The following is a 13,961-nucleotide window of genomic DNA, read 5'->3' on the forward strand; positions in this document are numbered from 1 at the left end:
GATATAAGCGATCTTTGCTTGAACTAAGAATGTTAATCGTTTAAAAACAGTTTGGTCGAAATAGTATCAGAACCCAAGATCAAACACTAATTGCAGGTCTGAATCGTTATGAGTGCCCCCGGCTAATATTTTGCGAAATCAGCTGATCGGCTCAATTTGCAAAACGTAAACAAAAGAATTACAATTGTGGGGAATGGCCTCCTAAGCTGTCAAACTGCAGTTAAAACTTTTAATCGATTGCATAGTACAGTGTTTCACTTCTTTTACTTAGCTCAGGCTAGGATAGAACTATTTGCAAGGAAATAGGCTTGATATATTGCTAGTTAATAAATCGGCATATCACTTTCTTTTTGCTTTGCGTGAGAGACTATGTTACAAAGCCGTTCAAACTAGTTTAATACAAATAAAGTGTGTTTATTTAGCGGCTTATTTCGTTTTATTGCACAAGGTTGTACAAATACTGCAATTCTTTGTCATTTAATGTGTATTATGCATTCGCAGCATAGTGTAAGTTTTAAATTGTGTTTAAACAATGGAAGAAAGTGGTGAAGAAAGTTTAGAAGTTTCTAGTTCATCAAAATGTGATCCAGGTAAAATAATATTTATCAGTGTATTGCAACATTTCACATAACTTATTAGAGATAGACTGAAATATCTGTTTACCAACATTTCACTCATCATACAGATATATCAGTGTCAATACATTTTTGCTGAAATTTTTGCCAATGTTTTACTATTTATTATTATGTAGCACTGCCCTAAAACAAATTTACAATTTTGAACTTTTTTATGGCTGAAGGATGTAACAAAGTATTTGATTTATGATGTTTGGCATCAAACAAAGTTCATTAGCGTTGTTTTATCAAATAGGTATATAAACCAAATATATCATTTGAGTGTATGTCAATTTATAAGGGTATTAGCATATCTTACAAAAAAAATCACTATCTGATATCGTTTGTCAAAAACATATAGATCGGGTTTTCATAGCAGTCCAAAACGGTGTATTTGTATCAGTTTTAATTAAACATAAAAAGTACTACAAGTTCAAATCTGGATTGATAAAAAAATTTGAGATATTGAGGTAGGTTGTAACTTCAACAAAGTAAACATCTAAAATAAGTTAAATAGGATTAATTTGTTTGTTTTTTTTTGTTTTTTTTTTTACAGAATCTGAAGTGAAGAAAAGTCAATCTTCCTCTACCACAATCCCAGAAAAGAGGAAATGGCCCAAACTACTTTTACATGCTTCTATTATGTGTGGACGTGAGTTTCTTTATGCTGTTGAAATCGTCTTGGTCACACCTATTATACTGCAACTTGGTAGGTCAAAAATTAAAAAACATAATGTGTTTTATGTGTAAATACTAAAGTTTTAAAAAAATTTATACAAAATTTACAAAAGGTATTTAACTCTTTTTCAAGTCTGTATTTTATAGTGATATTTTTGGTTGTCAAATAAAAAATAAATATAATGATTTCCTAAATCTATACATTATAAATAGGCTTTCAGAATTTAGTTTTTTTAACTTTAGATTATGTCTTCAAGTTTGAATAACATTATATTTTTGCTCACTTATATACAAGTTTAAATATTGATTATAAAAGTTAGTCCTCAATTATGACAATTCATGTTTGTAATGTTGTTTTTAGGCATGCCAGAGTCATACTACAGTTTCATGTGGTGTTTCAGTCCCATCATTGGGGTTTTAATCGGCCCCATTCTGGGCTCACAGAGTGACCGGTGCACTTCAAAATTTGGCCGAAGACGTCCATTTATTGTTGGCCTGGTGATTGGTGCCATTTTTGGACTGACTCTGCTAATATTCAGCAAAGACATAAGTGAGTTGGTTCCAAGAAAACAAGTAAAAAAGTTTAAATTGGAGGTATTACATGTTTGTAACTGGGCAAACAAAATGTAATTGTGGTATATGCCAATTGTTAGTTTCTATCCTTGGTTTCTTATTGTGTTTAAAACTTATTTCATGATTCTAAATTAGTGTTTGCTGGTTTAATTTACATAGAAAAATTGTAAATTATATGTAGGTTTTTTTTTGAAGTCTTATATAATGTGCCTATTTATTTGATGATTTTCATATTTAAAAAAAAAATGCTCTTAAACCGAAGTACTGAATGAAATTTGTATTTCATATATTGACTTCGCGTTTTTTGAATTTTTGAATTCTTCAATCAAATTTCAATTTTACCTAATGTTATGAACTTACTTATAATTGTGTATAACAGTGAACAATTTTTTTGTTGTTTAGTTTACAGAGTGAATTTTCAACCAAGCATAAGTTACAGTATAGTTTCTAAGCCTTTTAACAAATTTCAATAAATTACCACTTTAGATTTTGACTTGCTACTGATTTTGTGACACAGGCGAAGCATTCGGAGGTTCAGATGAAGAGAACCGCCGTCTCTGGGGTGTGATTATCGGTATAGCAGGCGCACAATGTATGGATTTTTGTCTCGATCAAGCTGAAACCCCTCTAAGGGCTTACACACTTGATGTATGCTCTCCAAACGACCAACAGAGGGCTTTCACACTTCAAACTGTATTTATTGGTAAACCATATAAGCAAAGTACTTTGTTATCTGTCTGTTATTCTTGTTTAGTTGGCTACTGTATGATTCATTAAGTTTTAAAAACCTGTTATTATTAGGATTGCCTTTTTCAAAAATTAAAAATAAATTATGGTATCGGATTTAGTATATTGTTTTCTTGTATACTTGATATAAAACTACTATAACATATCTATATTTTATTTTAACTGGATGCTGTGAAATACTTAGTTTATACCTTATAAACAAGATTATTTTTGCATATTTAGCATCATCGCCAAATATACCCAAAAACCGTAAATGAAAATGATAAATATACTTAAATTACACAACTTTAAAAATCTGTATATTTGTGACCCTAAAGATTTTATGATTTTTTACATAAAACTGTTCAATTTTTTTCAATAGGAGTTGGAGGTGCACTTGGGTTTATTGTGGATGGAATAGATTGGGAGAAAACTGCTGTTTCTTACTACTTTGGTTCCCAGATCAAAGTGGTTTACATCTTTGCAGTGATAGCTTATGTTTCCACCACTCTATGCAATCTCTTCAGTATAAAGGCAAGCTCTTTGATTAATCAGCATTTTTTTATTGGCATGTGATGATGTAAGCTTCTTGCTCAGTTATTGATCTTTGATAGTTTGCTGACAGTGGAAAAGGATTAACTTTATTTATTATGTCTTTTTAAGCATTTTAAGACTATTATCCATAGATCACAGTAATTACATCAGCTCATAATATGCTGTAGACACTCTCTGTAAATACAATGCTTCAACCTGTGAAATAAAATCAATAAGTTATTGAAGACTAATGGCTGGAGGGTGAAGTTAAACAGATTAGTTTTATTTAAACACATATAAAAGTTTTGTAACGTTTTGAATAAATCTTCACATATTTTTTACTAGGTGAAAATCAACTGATTCTATGTATATAATATATGATGCTAAGACGAACTGCAAAAGCAATGGAGCACTGCTCTAAGCTATAAAATTAAATCAATAGTTAAGGTTTTCATAAAATCAATTTTTAAGTATTTTTTCCTTATTTGGAAAAGTCTAAAAAATTAGTATTTTACACAAGCAGGATTAGGTATAGGATTATAATTAAGGTGCTTGTATGTAAACTTTCCATGGAATCAAACCTAAGCTAACCCCAAACACTTGGAATTACTGGGTTGGGGATGTACAAACATCTGTTAATGGTATAATAAACAAGATGCTATTTCCTTTGATCAAAGCTGAAGCCATCCTTAGAAATTCTGTGAAATTTTAGGTAATGTATTTGTTGTATCGACAGGAAATCCCGAGGATACAAAAATCCAGCGCCGCTGTTATTATTCCTTCAATGTCTATTGTGCCTTCAAAACCTCAAACATTAACAAGGGTGGATTCTGACAAACCTAAATCAGGTAATTAATGCTTTTGTGGTCTAAATTAGCATTTTCTAATATATATATATATCTTGTCTTACAATGCTGTATGTGACACTTTTTTTTTAATTTTGTTAAAGCATTTTGACTTGTATGTTTCCTAGTATTGAATTTATTTGATATCTTTCATAGAACAACTATTATTTCTTAAACAAGTTCAAGGGTCCCATTATATAAATATATCAGCTTATTTTCCCCTTTACATTTTAAGGCAAAAAAACAACGGAAAAGTTAAAAGCAATGTTTCATGTACATTATAAACGAATGGCAATTACCCAATGGTTGGAATAAAATATTAAATTTTATCTATTTAAAGAAACACTACCTTGACAAAATGATATTATTATTATTTTTAATATTATGCGTTAGTACAAATAAAACTAACAATGCCAACCTAATATTTACCTTGTCTTTTGCCAATACATATTTTAAATTGATTAGTTTGTAATAAATTTTGATGTGTATATAACACTATAAAAGGTTTATATTCACAGAAATATATATTTCACATCCTATATTGAAAGAATAACATATGTTTGCACCAAAAAGCATTGTACATACATCAATTAATGATGATGAGTGCATGGAATTTAATGTTAAACCCTTATACATTTTCATAGTTGGAAACCACTTAACTAACGGCAACACAGTTGTGAACGTTCAGCAAACAAATAAAGAAGATCTTAATCAAAATTCACTCATGGTGAGTCTTAATGTTGTGAAATCAAGTGTTGATTTTTTGATAAAAGTAGTGAAGTTAGTGGGCACAAAATTACAACAAAATTAGATTGAAATTTTTTAAATATATATTGTTAAGTGTTATTGTGTCTTAATATATAGTTTGTAAAGAAATCATGGACAATTTTTGTCCCTACCAGATCAGTAAAATAAATATATTTTATAGATTTTAGCATAAAACCCTTTCTATTTTTACTTTTTATTTTTTTTTTATTTTTACCATATATTGTTTCAGGTACAGATTGCAAGTCCAAAACACTTGGGTAAGTACAGTATTTTTGCAAACATTTTACCCTAAAATATCTAAAATAAATCCTAAATTTTTGTTTTTAAGTTTCATATTAATTTAAACCAAAAATGTTCTAAAATTATGTTATTTCAATTAACTACATCTGTACAAATTGCAACCATACTTTACTTATTTCAGTATTTTGTTGTTCATTGTTTTTTGCATTAAAGTGAAGCAATGAAAAAATGATCATTAAAATTCTGCAAGTATGTAATTTATGTTCGTAATTTAAAGTGATTTGTACAGATGTGGCTGATTAAAATATGTCAAATGAATACTTTTTTGGATGCATTAGGCAAGCTAAATATTTCTTCAATCATTCTTTTGGAAAATCTAAACTATTGGAAATGATTTAAGAAAATCTTAAATTTCTGTTTTTAGAGGTCATACCAATTTAAAAAAAAATCTCCTAAAATTATGTTCATAAAATGTGGACATTTTAATTAGCTACATTTGTACCAATAAGTCCAAATTGCAAGAATTAAATAATTATTTCAGTATTATTCCTTGCTTTACCTCAAATTTAATTAAAAAAATATGTGTTAAACGAATACATTTTTTAAATGCTTAAATAAAGATAAAAATCTTTCCAATAATTATTCCAGATGGTCGGCACTTAACTCGTCCGGTGAGTATGTTCGGACGCATTTCGTTCAGCAAAGGTCTCTACATCTCAACGTCCTGTCCTGGAGGATTAAATGAGCAATGTGGAAGCGATAATTCATTCTCCTCGCTCGAAAGTGATTCTGCTTACGATGAGGATTTCAATGCGAATAATTCTTCAGCAGATGATGGTAAAGTTTTTTTTTGGTTTCTAATTTTAATTATTATAAAAACAGGTTGCATTTTCGGAGATGTGACCAAATTATAGACTAAATTATTTAAAGTCTTATGTTATTAGATTTTGAAGTTAATTTTGGGTGGCCTGTATGAAATAAGTCATTATTAGTGCATTTATTTTGGGTTTTAATAGATCTTTGCAGAAGTTTGTATTGCAACAAAAATAATTCTCGCTAAAACTGCGAAAAAATGTGCAAAGGTAGGAGTACATTGTTTATATAACAAACAACAAAATATTAATAAGTTTTTACATTGCCATTAATATGTATGTGTAGCTAATTTGAATCATTTTTTTTCATAACAAAACACGATTTACCACTAAAAAATGCAATTTTATTAAAATAAACTAAGCTTTTAGGCATAAAAACATACTTCTGTCTTAAATATTGACTTGAACCTGTTATTTCTATGTTTTTAGTTCGCTTGGGCGATGTGTCTGTTTCTCTTCCGACACTGAACAGCATTCCGTCAAAATCCCACGGACTTTTGGACTTCATCAGAAGTCGTGAGTTCAGTAAAGTTACAAGGTCAATGACCTCGAAAGAAATGAGCGACATGAACTCTAGAAACAGCAAACCTTCCAAAGGTCAAAGTGCATCGGAGGACAGTAAGCAAGACAGTTCGGAAGATGAGTTGTTAGGTGACAGTCCTACATCGTCCGATATCAAGGACTCAAATGACACGGACTGCGAAAGGACTCCTAAAGTGGTCAGGTCACTAAATCCTGACGACGAAATAACGGAGTCGAAAAAAATTAAAAAACGACTGTCCAGAAAGAACAAAAGAAGAAAAAAGAAGAAAGCAAAAAATGAAGATGGTATTTTAAGTTTAAATATTTTTACATTTTTATTACTTTTACTCAATTTTTTTAAGAGCTGTAAAAAATTCAATAATTTATACCTCTTGTCTCGTTTTGTCTTTTAAATTCAATTGAAAATTAAAAAATGAATAAAATGACACAATTACAACCCAAGGCTTGTTTAAAAAAATGTGTTTAAATGCCTATTGCTTTATCAAAAACTATGTAAAGTAATATTATTTAGTTAGTCAACCAATTCTTGTTGTTTAAACTGTTCCATTTAAAACTGTAAAGTTTTTTTACATTCTTATTCTACAACTTGATTTATTGAAACAATGTAGCTTCAAAATGAGATCAACACACATTTGGTCTGCATTGTTTTAAGGGTAATTGATTAACAAACAGTCATAGCTCAGGTTACTTGTTTCAACAACACACTTCCACTAACCTTCTTCCTAAACGTAAACCTTCCATTCTTTGTCCTACACTCTTATGCTCCGGCCAATTGTGTAACACGATTCCTCTTGGCCCACTTAACACCCATAGAACGACTTTTCAGGGTTAACTTTCGGTTGATTTTCACATATCTTGCGTTTCACGAACCCTTTCTCTCAAAGGAAGCAAAAATAAGCTGTGCTGTTTATCGAACATGCATACCATTTTAATAGCTTTTACATGTTACATTTCATTTAGTAAAAATGATCACCACAATTTGTTTAAAAAAATTATTTTTCATTTTTAACCAATGTTATTCAAACAGTTTAAAATTGGAAAAATATATGTAGATTTTACTTAATACTCAACTGTTATATTTTACTTAAAAGTGGTGCAAAAAACGTTTTTCACTTATTTTTTAAAACTATCTGCAAGTGAATAGTTTCACTTGTTAGTATTTGTACTTTACAATTGCTTTGAGCTGTGTTTCGTGCTTGGTTTTGTTCAACTTTTGGTTCCAAAGCAGGGTCCGTAGATCTTATGTGGCCAGTTTTAAGGGGTCTGCCAATTAAGCCCAAGTTACTTAACTTTGAATATGCTGTTGCTACCAGGCATAGTATATTAAAAATAAGTTATTCTGGTATGCATTTATAACAATTTATGTTTGTTTGTATTTAATTCCAGCCCCGGTCTCTCTCCGTCACTTGTGGTTGTCGGTGGTTACCATGCCAACGCAGCTTCGATGGCTTTGCGTCGCTCAATGCTTCGGCTTCGTTGGAATCGAGATTATTCTGCTTTGGTACACAGATCTCATGGGAAGGGTCGTGTACAAGGGGAACCCCCAGGTATTCATACAACTAAAATCCGCCTTAAAACTGATTTTTCACGAGTCCTAAGAAACGGTTAATATAGAATTTGTAACGACCATTCACACGTTGTTTAGCCTCGGGTAAGATGGACAACTGCCAGTTCATGTGAATAGTGCTGTTGAAGGCTGCAATAATTATAACATCATGGTCGTAATAAAAGAACTTGGACTAATACATAATAGTCCAAATAAGACCTACAGTCCTACATCCGTTGGTATTAGACGTTAATGGCCAGAATAAGGTCTAAACAACCTTTTATCTATCCCAAACCCCATTCGCAACTTTATGACTAACTCCCCTAATAATTTTAACCTTAACCCAAACTCTAACCTCACCCATTGCCGACCCAACCTTAATATGGCTAATCGTCTGGTGCCTTAACAACGGCACCCAATGGCTTTCTTAGTAATGCTTCGCTGTTAGATTTTAAATTTCTACGACTTTCAACTTCAACTTCAACCGCATCAAATTATTGATATTTTTGCAGGCGGCGCTGAACACCACAGAACGATCAAACTACAACGCTGGGGTGAAGATGGGCTGCTGGGGCCTCACTGTCTATTCGCTGGCCATGATCATATTTTCTTGTGAGTTGCAACTGAGTGAATGAACAAGAGTTTTTGTTTTTTTATTATATTAAAAAAGTATTTTCTCAAAACATTTTTAAAAACGAGTTTTTAAAACTAGTTTTAAACTTTTTTTAAATTTATGTTGCTTTTGATATAATTTGCAGGGTATTTTTTTCCTTTTTAGACTTAAATTTAAGACGTTTTCCCCGAAATTGAAGTAAAATGTTAGGTTACCAAACAAGTAGAATTGCATTTCGTATTTCTGCATCCAACAATCCCCAAATATTTGGTAAAACTTCGAAATTGCAGTAGTTACAATTACACGATTCCATTGTTGCATAGTTTATCACCTTTCTGTATGTTCCCTAATAAAATTATTTCTGTTCCCTAAATATTTTTGTTCTCAAAAGTCCATCCAACATTTCCTTATATACCAACCATCTTCCTTTCAAATTAACATTTATATAGAATTTCAATAAATGTGCATTTCATCTAGAATACTTGCCTGCATATATCCCGGTAACACAAAAAAACATGCTTGCAAAACAAAAATAATTTGTGGCATAGTTATAACCCCCTCCGTTTAAACTTTTGCAACCCACAACGAATATGGACGACTTCATTATGACGTATTAGACGCCATATTTTCCTGGTAAGTTTTTTTGGAACTAAGTTTGAAACGAATCAGAAAAAAACCACGTTGGATTTTGTTTAAAGTAGTTCTATTTTTTTTCAATATTTTGCAATATCAGTCTAATTTTTCCCCCAATATTTCCCAGGTGCCATGGAGAGGTTCACTTTGCTCGATAAAGTCGGAGTTCGTCTCCTCTACTCCTGCTCATTCCTCCTCGTGGTTGCCACGACAACCATTATGTTCTTTGTGACGACGACTGAGGTCATAGTGGGCTTGAGCTGGTGCGTCGGGGTCACCTTTTCAGTGATACTCACTGTGCCTTACGTGCTGGTCGGAAAGTACCACCAGATAAAGCAGGTCAGTAAGTAGCTACAAGATTCAGGCGTATATACACGCACACATACATATACAGAGAGGACAAAAGCACACACGTGCATACATGCTCACGTGCACACACACACACACGAAAAGCTCTGTTGCTGAACATTCTTGTTCATTTTTTACCGTCTGTAAATATTGCTGGATTCCTACAATAAATAAAATTAGTAGCGCCGATAAAAACCCGATGCCAAGTGGTTTAGGTACTCGTCCGATAGAGCTACATGAACACATGCATAAACATACACACATACACGCTCTCATGCAATCATATAACATTTAACAGAGAAACAAGCATAGACACACACGCACATACTTTTTAAATTGCATTGGACGGTTGTTGGGAGATGTCTTTCCTAAAAAGACCAAATTCAATCAAGTATTTATTTCATGTCTTTTTTTTCATAAATTTAACCCAGATCAGTGAGCTATGCACCGCGCAGCGTGTAAATCAAAAACAGGTTCAACTTAAAGATTATGTTTTTAGGTTCAGTAAATAACATTGATTTTAAGCGCTAATTAGACTTAGTATGGCAATGATTAACGACCTGCATTGATTAGTTGAACATAGAGATGACGTAATTTGGCATCGGAGGAAATCGCCACACTTAAAATAAAAACATTTGCAACAAAATTTCCCGTAACTCTAACTTTGATATTTTTTCTAACCATTCCGAACTTTTACCAGTACGTGGCGAAAAGTCCGGGCGGCACAAAACGCGGTTTCGGTTTGGATTGCGCAATCCTGGCTTGCCAGATGTACATCGGAAACATCTTCTCATCACTGATAAGCAGCCCAGTGATCCACGTGTTCGGCAGCGTTAGGGCGATGTTGCTGGCCACTGGAGCGTGTCATTTGTGCGCCTTCGTCGTCGCCTACTTCCTCGTGTTTTATCCCGATCGAAAAGACTTGAATGAAGCGGATAGGACTGCCTGAAGTCATGTAACCAGGTTTGGGTCTTTACAGCGCGATTATCCCATTCAGGTTTCGCGCTAAGGGTTTAATGGTCACCGTTAAGGCTGCATCTAGTTCACACAAAGTGTTACTTCTGTGTCAATTGTACTTTTCTAACTTTTTTTGTTTGAATCTCAAAACTCGAGTGGAACAAATACCTTTTAAAGGCTAACTTCGATTAACCTAAATCAAACTTAAAAGTTTTAAAAGATATGCTTTACAGGGTCAATGCCTTGTGCTGTCCGATAATAGTGGATCGGGTCCGATACTCGATACCCAGTAGTAGTATCGGTCGTACGATACTAGGGTATCGCTGCCGATCTTTTACCGAATTAAAATTGGCTTTTTTGTAGTTTAATTTTATTAGCTTTTTAAACGACGGTTGGTATCAAATAGAACGGTACCCCCCAAAAAATATCGGGTATCAGTATCTTAACAATATAATATTTATCGTAAATATCTATCAATAATGTTTATCGTTGCCTCTACCTCACAACAAGGCAAGATTATTTAACTGCTTAAAACTTTGGTAACAAATTACAATAATACACGGCCAAAAAAGGTAAAAGGTGCGACTATAATTGAAGTGTCCACAGTACTTAAAGCGTTTTCCCTATGTGTACTTTAGACCTTTGAAAATACCCCATGTGGCTACCTCATACTAAAGTTGTGGTATACAGGGTGATTTGTTTTTAGTATTTTTTCAGTAAAAAAGTAACATTATTTATTGGAACTAATCTTCAGTGGAAAATTGATAAATTTATTTATTGTACTGTTTTTCAAGTGACTCAAAGGCTAAATTATTTATAATCATTGAGTGATAAGTTCCTAAAAATGTTTCTTATCATTTTCCTTTTTAAGATATTGCAGCGCCGTTAAAAATTCCTTACGTGTGTCTGTCCTCGTATTACGGATGTTTTAAACAATCCCACAATAAGAATAACACATTAATAATCTCAGTATACGACCAAAGTATCAAACGTAGCACATTCTGTTGGAAATTCACATTTCTGTTGGAAATGTAACTCTGATAATAAAAGTACTCGAACTTTTTCAACATTTGTCGAAAAAACAAATGCCATACACATAAATTAGCTGTGTTATCCACATTATATTTCAACATCAAATGCCCAAGTCGATAAACCATATTATACCTTTAAGCGGTACAATTAATTATCGACCATATTTCAACACGACTAAGTCGGTTTCCGCATAAATTTCTATTTTTTCATGTTACCTATTGGCTCCGTTTTTGTTCATTTTCCAACAATTGTTTTGGAGTCAGTGGACACCCGAAAATCCGTTTCAAGTTTTAATCCTAAGATTATTTGTTTTTCTTTTGAATGAGAACTAAACATTCCTCAGCGATATTTTCTGTGCTTTTTGTGGCTTGCAGCTTTGTAAAAGCTTTTTCTTTCATTTTTAATGAGATTTACTTCAAAACAGTGATTCTTAACCCTTTCAACGACGTCTTTTGAGAACAACTTAGATTTTTATTGCCCTTTTTTAATTGTAAAGCTATATCCTTTGATTTTTTAATGATCAAACACCGCCGAAATCCTTTGACAGATTAACCGAATAAGACGATCAATGATGCAAGCAAGTAATGGTGTCACAGTCGTTTCTTGCCTTGCTCCCCTCTGAGCCTATGTAGCACAGTTGGTGGAGCGAAGGTCCCGGCTTGATCGGAGGTCGTGAGTTCGAACCTCACTGCAGGCTAAGTGTTTTTCTAGCCTGCCCTGCTTGCTTCATTGATCGACAGATTCGGTTACCTGTGAGGGGTTCCGGTGTGTAAGTCGTTGGTAGGGCTAGATCGCAGTGTTTGTACACGTATGTATATTTTTATTAAATATCACTTATAACAATTGGCATTGACGAAAAACAGCTTGAATTTCATATATATTGTCCAAATTGCCCCTTGTAAAATTGTCAAAACGCCCCTTTGTGGGTAATTACACCCATGGTAAGAATCACTGCTATAAATCTTTGAATACAGCTAGCAGCCGGTTCGAATTTGTTTTGCAAATGTATGACATTTGCTCTTTGAATCCTTTTTGCGGCTTCACTGTAAAGTGCACAACACCATGTCGATGTCATTCAGGGAGATCAACATTTGTTTGTAAATCATTTTTTTGTGCTGATTTCTACTCCGATGCAGCTCTGTCTATTGTAAGCACACGTCACGGATTTTTTAATGGTACATCTATTTAATAACATTTTATTAACGTACCAGTTTAAAAGAGGATTATTTGTTCATATATTCTGCAAGTGTAAAGATTCATTCAACATTTGTACTATTTCACGATAAATTTCTACCGGTACTTCAAAATAAACATAAAAGAAATCAAAAATCATTTATGTTTTCAGTTTGTACTTTATTGTCAACATCGCAATTGTTTACCGTACTTGTTACTAACTTTGAAAAAGGCGTAACTTGTTGTGTTGTGACACTTTTTTCGTAACTACGTGAGAAAAAACTACACAGAAATTATATTTTCCGCATTTTCTCGTCCAGTACACAATATACTTTAACTATTAAATGTCCCTTTAAACAATTCCAGTGTTACTTTCTCGATAATTTACCAGAAATACAAAAAAAACCAAAAAATATGCAACAGCGTAACAATATTTCCCACATTAACCGTCTTTACAACATACCCTCCACATAGAGTAATCACCCATATTTTTTGTGTTTTTCGAGACCTTGATTTCTTGCGCGGAGGCTTGTTTATATTTCTGTTTTTTTTTCTGATGCAATGTTCCAAAAGAGTTGCCTTCATGAAATTTTACTAAGATTGCACCACACGTTTTACTTGCAACAATTTTTTACCTGTTTTTTTGTAGAACTCATGCTGTATTTTGTACGTAAAGGCAGGCGTTAGGAAATTTATTTATTTCAAAATCTTTTGAACAAACCTTAAACACAATTTTGTCAGACAATTTTTTGTAGCACAATCTTCTAATTGCAACAATTTATGTTTAACGAATTTAATACTTAATTACTTTAAAAACGCAAAGCCTTTACAGTTATTCACCTATCTTTCTATTGTCTTGTTTATATGCATACTTTTATTGCTATTTCAAAATAATATTAATCGTACCTTTAAAGTTTTTGTATATTTATTAGATCATATATTTCAGGTCAGAGAAGGCTATTATTCTAGGATGATCATTGATCATATTAGTTGTTTTTTTGACAAATATACAAGCATAGCTTTAGCTTTAATGCAACAAATTTTAAACTTTGGGAATTAGTGCTTTAAGATGAATCTTTTGGGTAAATTTACTAGCAGTAAGAAGTTTACGTTGACCTGTTGAAGCACGGTTGACAACATTATTTTTAAAATGTGTCCTGATTTTTAGTAGTTGTGTAACACAATACACAAAGTTTTAATGGTTTATTGTAATAGTCAATAAAAGTAATGTAGAGAGTGAATAATAAACGTTTGAATACTTTCGTT

General features: G+C 32.5%; 1 protein-coding gene across 1 annotated transcript; it reads left to right on the forward strand.

The window, feature by feature from the left end:
- The first annotated feature begins 499 nt into the window (after positions 1 to 499).
- Positions 500 to 13,602, forward strand: LOC146139081 (polyamine-transporter SLC45A4-like). The gene is made up of 14 exons (XM_083391313.1): positions 500 to 590; positions 1,171 to 1,323; positions 1,654 to 1,842; positions 2,383 to 2,568; positions 2,974 to 3,125; positions 3,862 to 3,973; positions 4,615 to 4,697; positions 4,968 to 4,995; positions 5,627 to 5,815; positions 6,280 to 6,678; positions 7,780 to 7,940; positions 8,452 to 8,551; positions 9,313 to 9,524; positions 10,234 to 13,602. The coding sequence occupies exons 1-14, from the start codon at positions 533 to 535 to the stop codon at positions 10,480 to 10,482; spliced, it is 2,271 nt and encodes a 756-aa protein (XP_083247439.1). The 5' UTR covers positions 500 to 532; the 3' UTR covers positions 10,483 to 13,602.
- The last annotated feature ends 359 nt before the right edge of the window (positions 13,603 to 13,961 follow it).

Source organism: Ascidiella aspersa, chromosome 6, assembly GCF_963924565.1.
Source record: "Ascidiella aspersa chromosome 6, kaAscAspe10.2, whole genome shotgun sequence".
In the NCBI taxonomy this organism is placed as follows: Eukaryota; Metazoa; Chordata; class Ascidiacea; order Phlebobranchia; family Ascidiidae; genus Ascidiella; species Ascidiella aspersa.

What these genes read in the sequence shown, in the direction of transcription:
- LOC146139081 (XM_083391313.1), top strand. Translation starts at nt 533, where the DNA reads ATGGAAGAAAGTGGTGAAGAAAGTTTAGAAGTTTCTAGTTCATCAAAA. An exon ending in GAAAGCAAAAAATGAAGATG is followed by an intron (nt 6,679 to 7,779) that starts GTATTTTAAGTT and finishes ATTTAATTCCAG; the next exon opens with CCCCGGTCTCTCTCCGTCAC. An exon ending in TGTACAAGGGGAACCCCCAG is followed by an intron (nt 7,941 to 8,451) that starts GTATTCATACAA and finishes ATATTTTTGCAG; the next exon opens with GCGGCGCTGAACACCACAGA.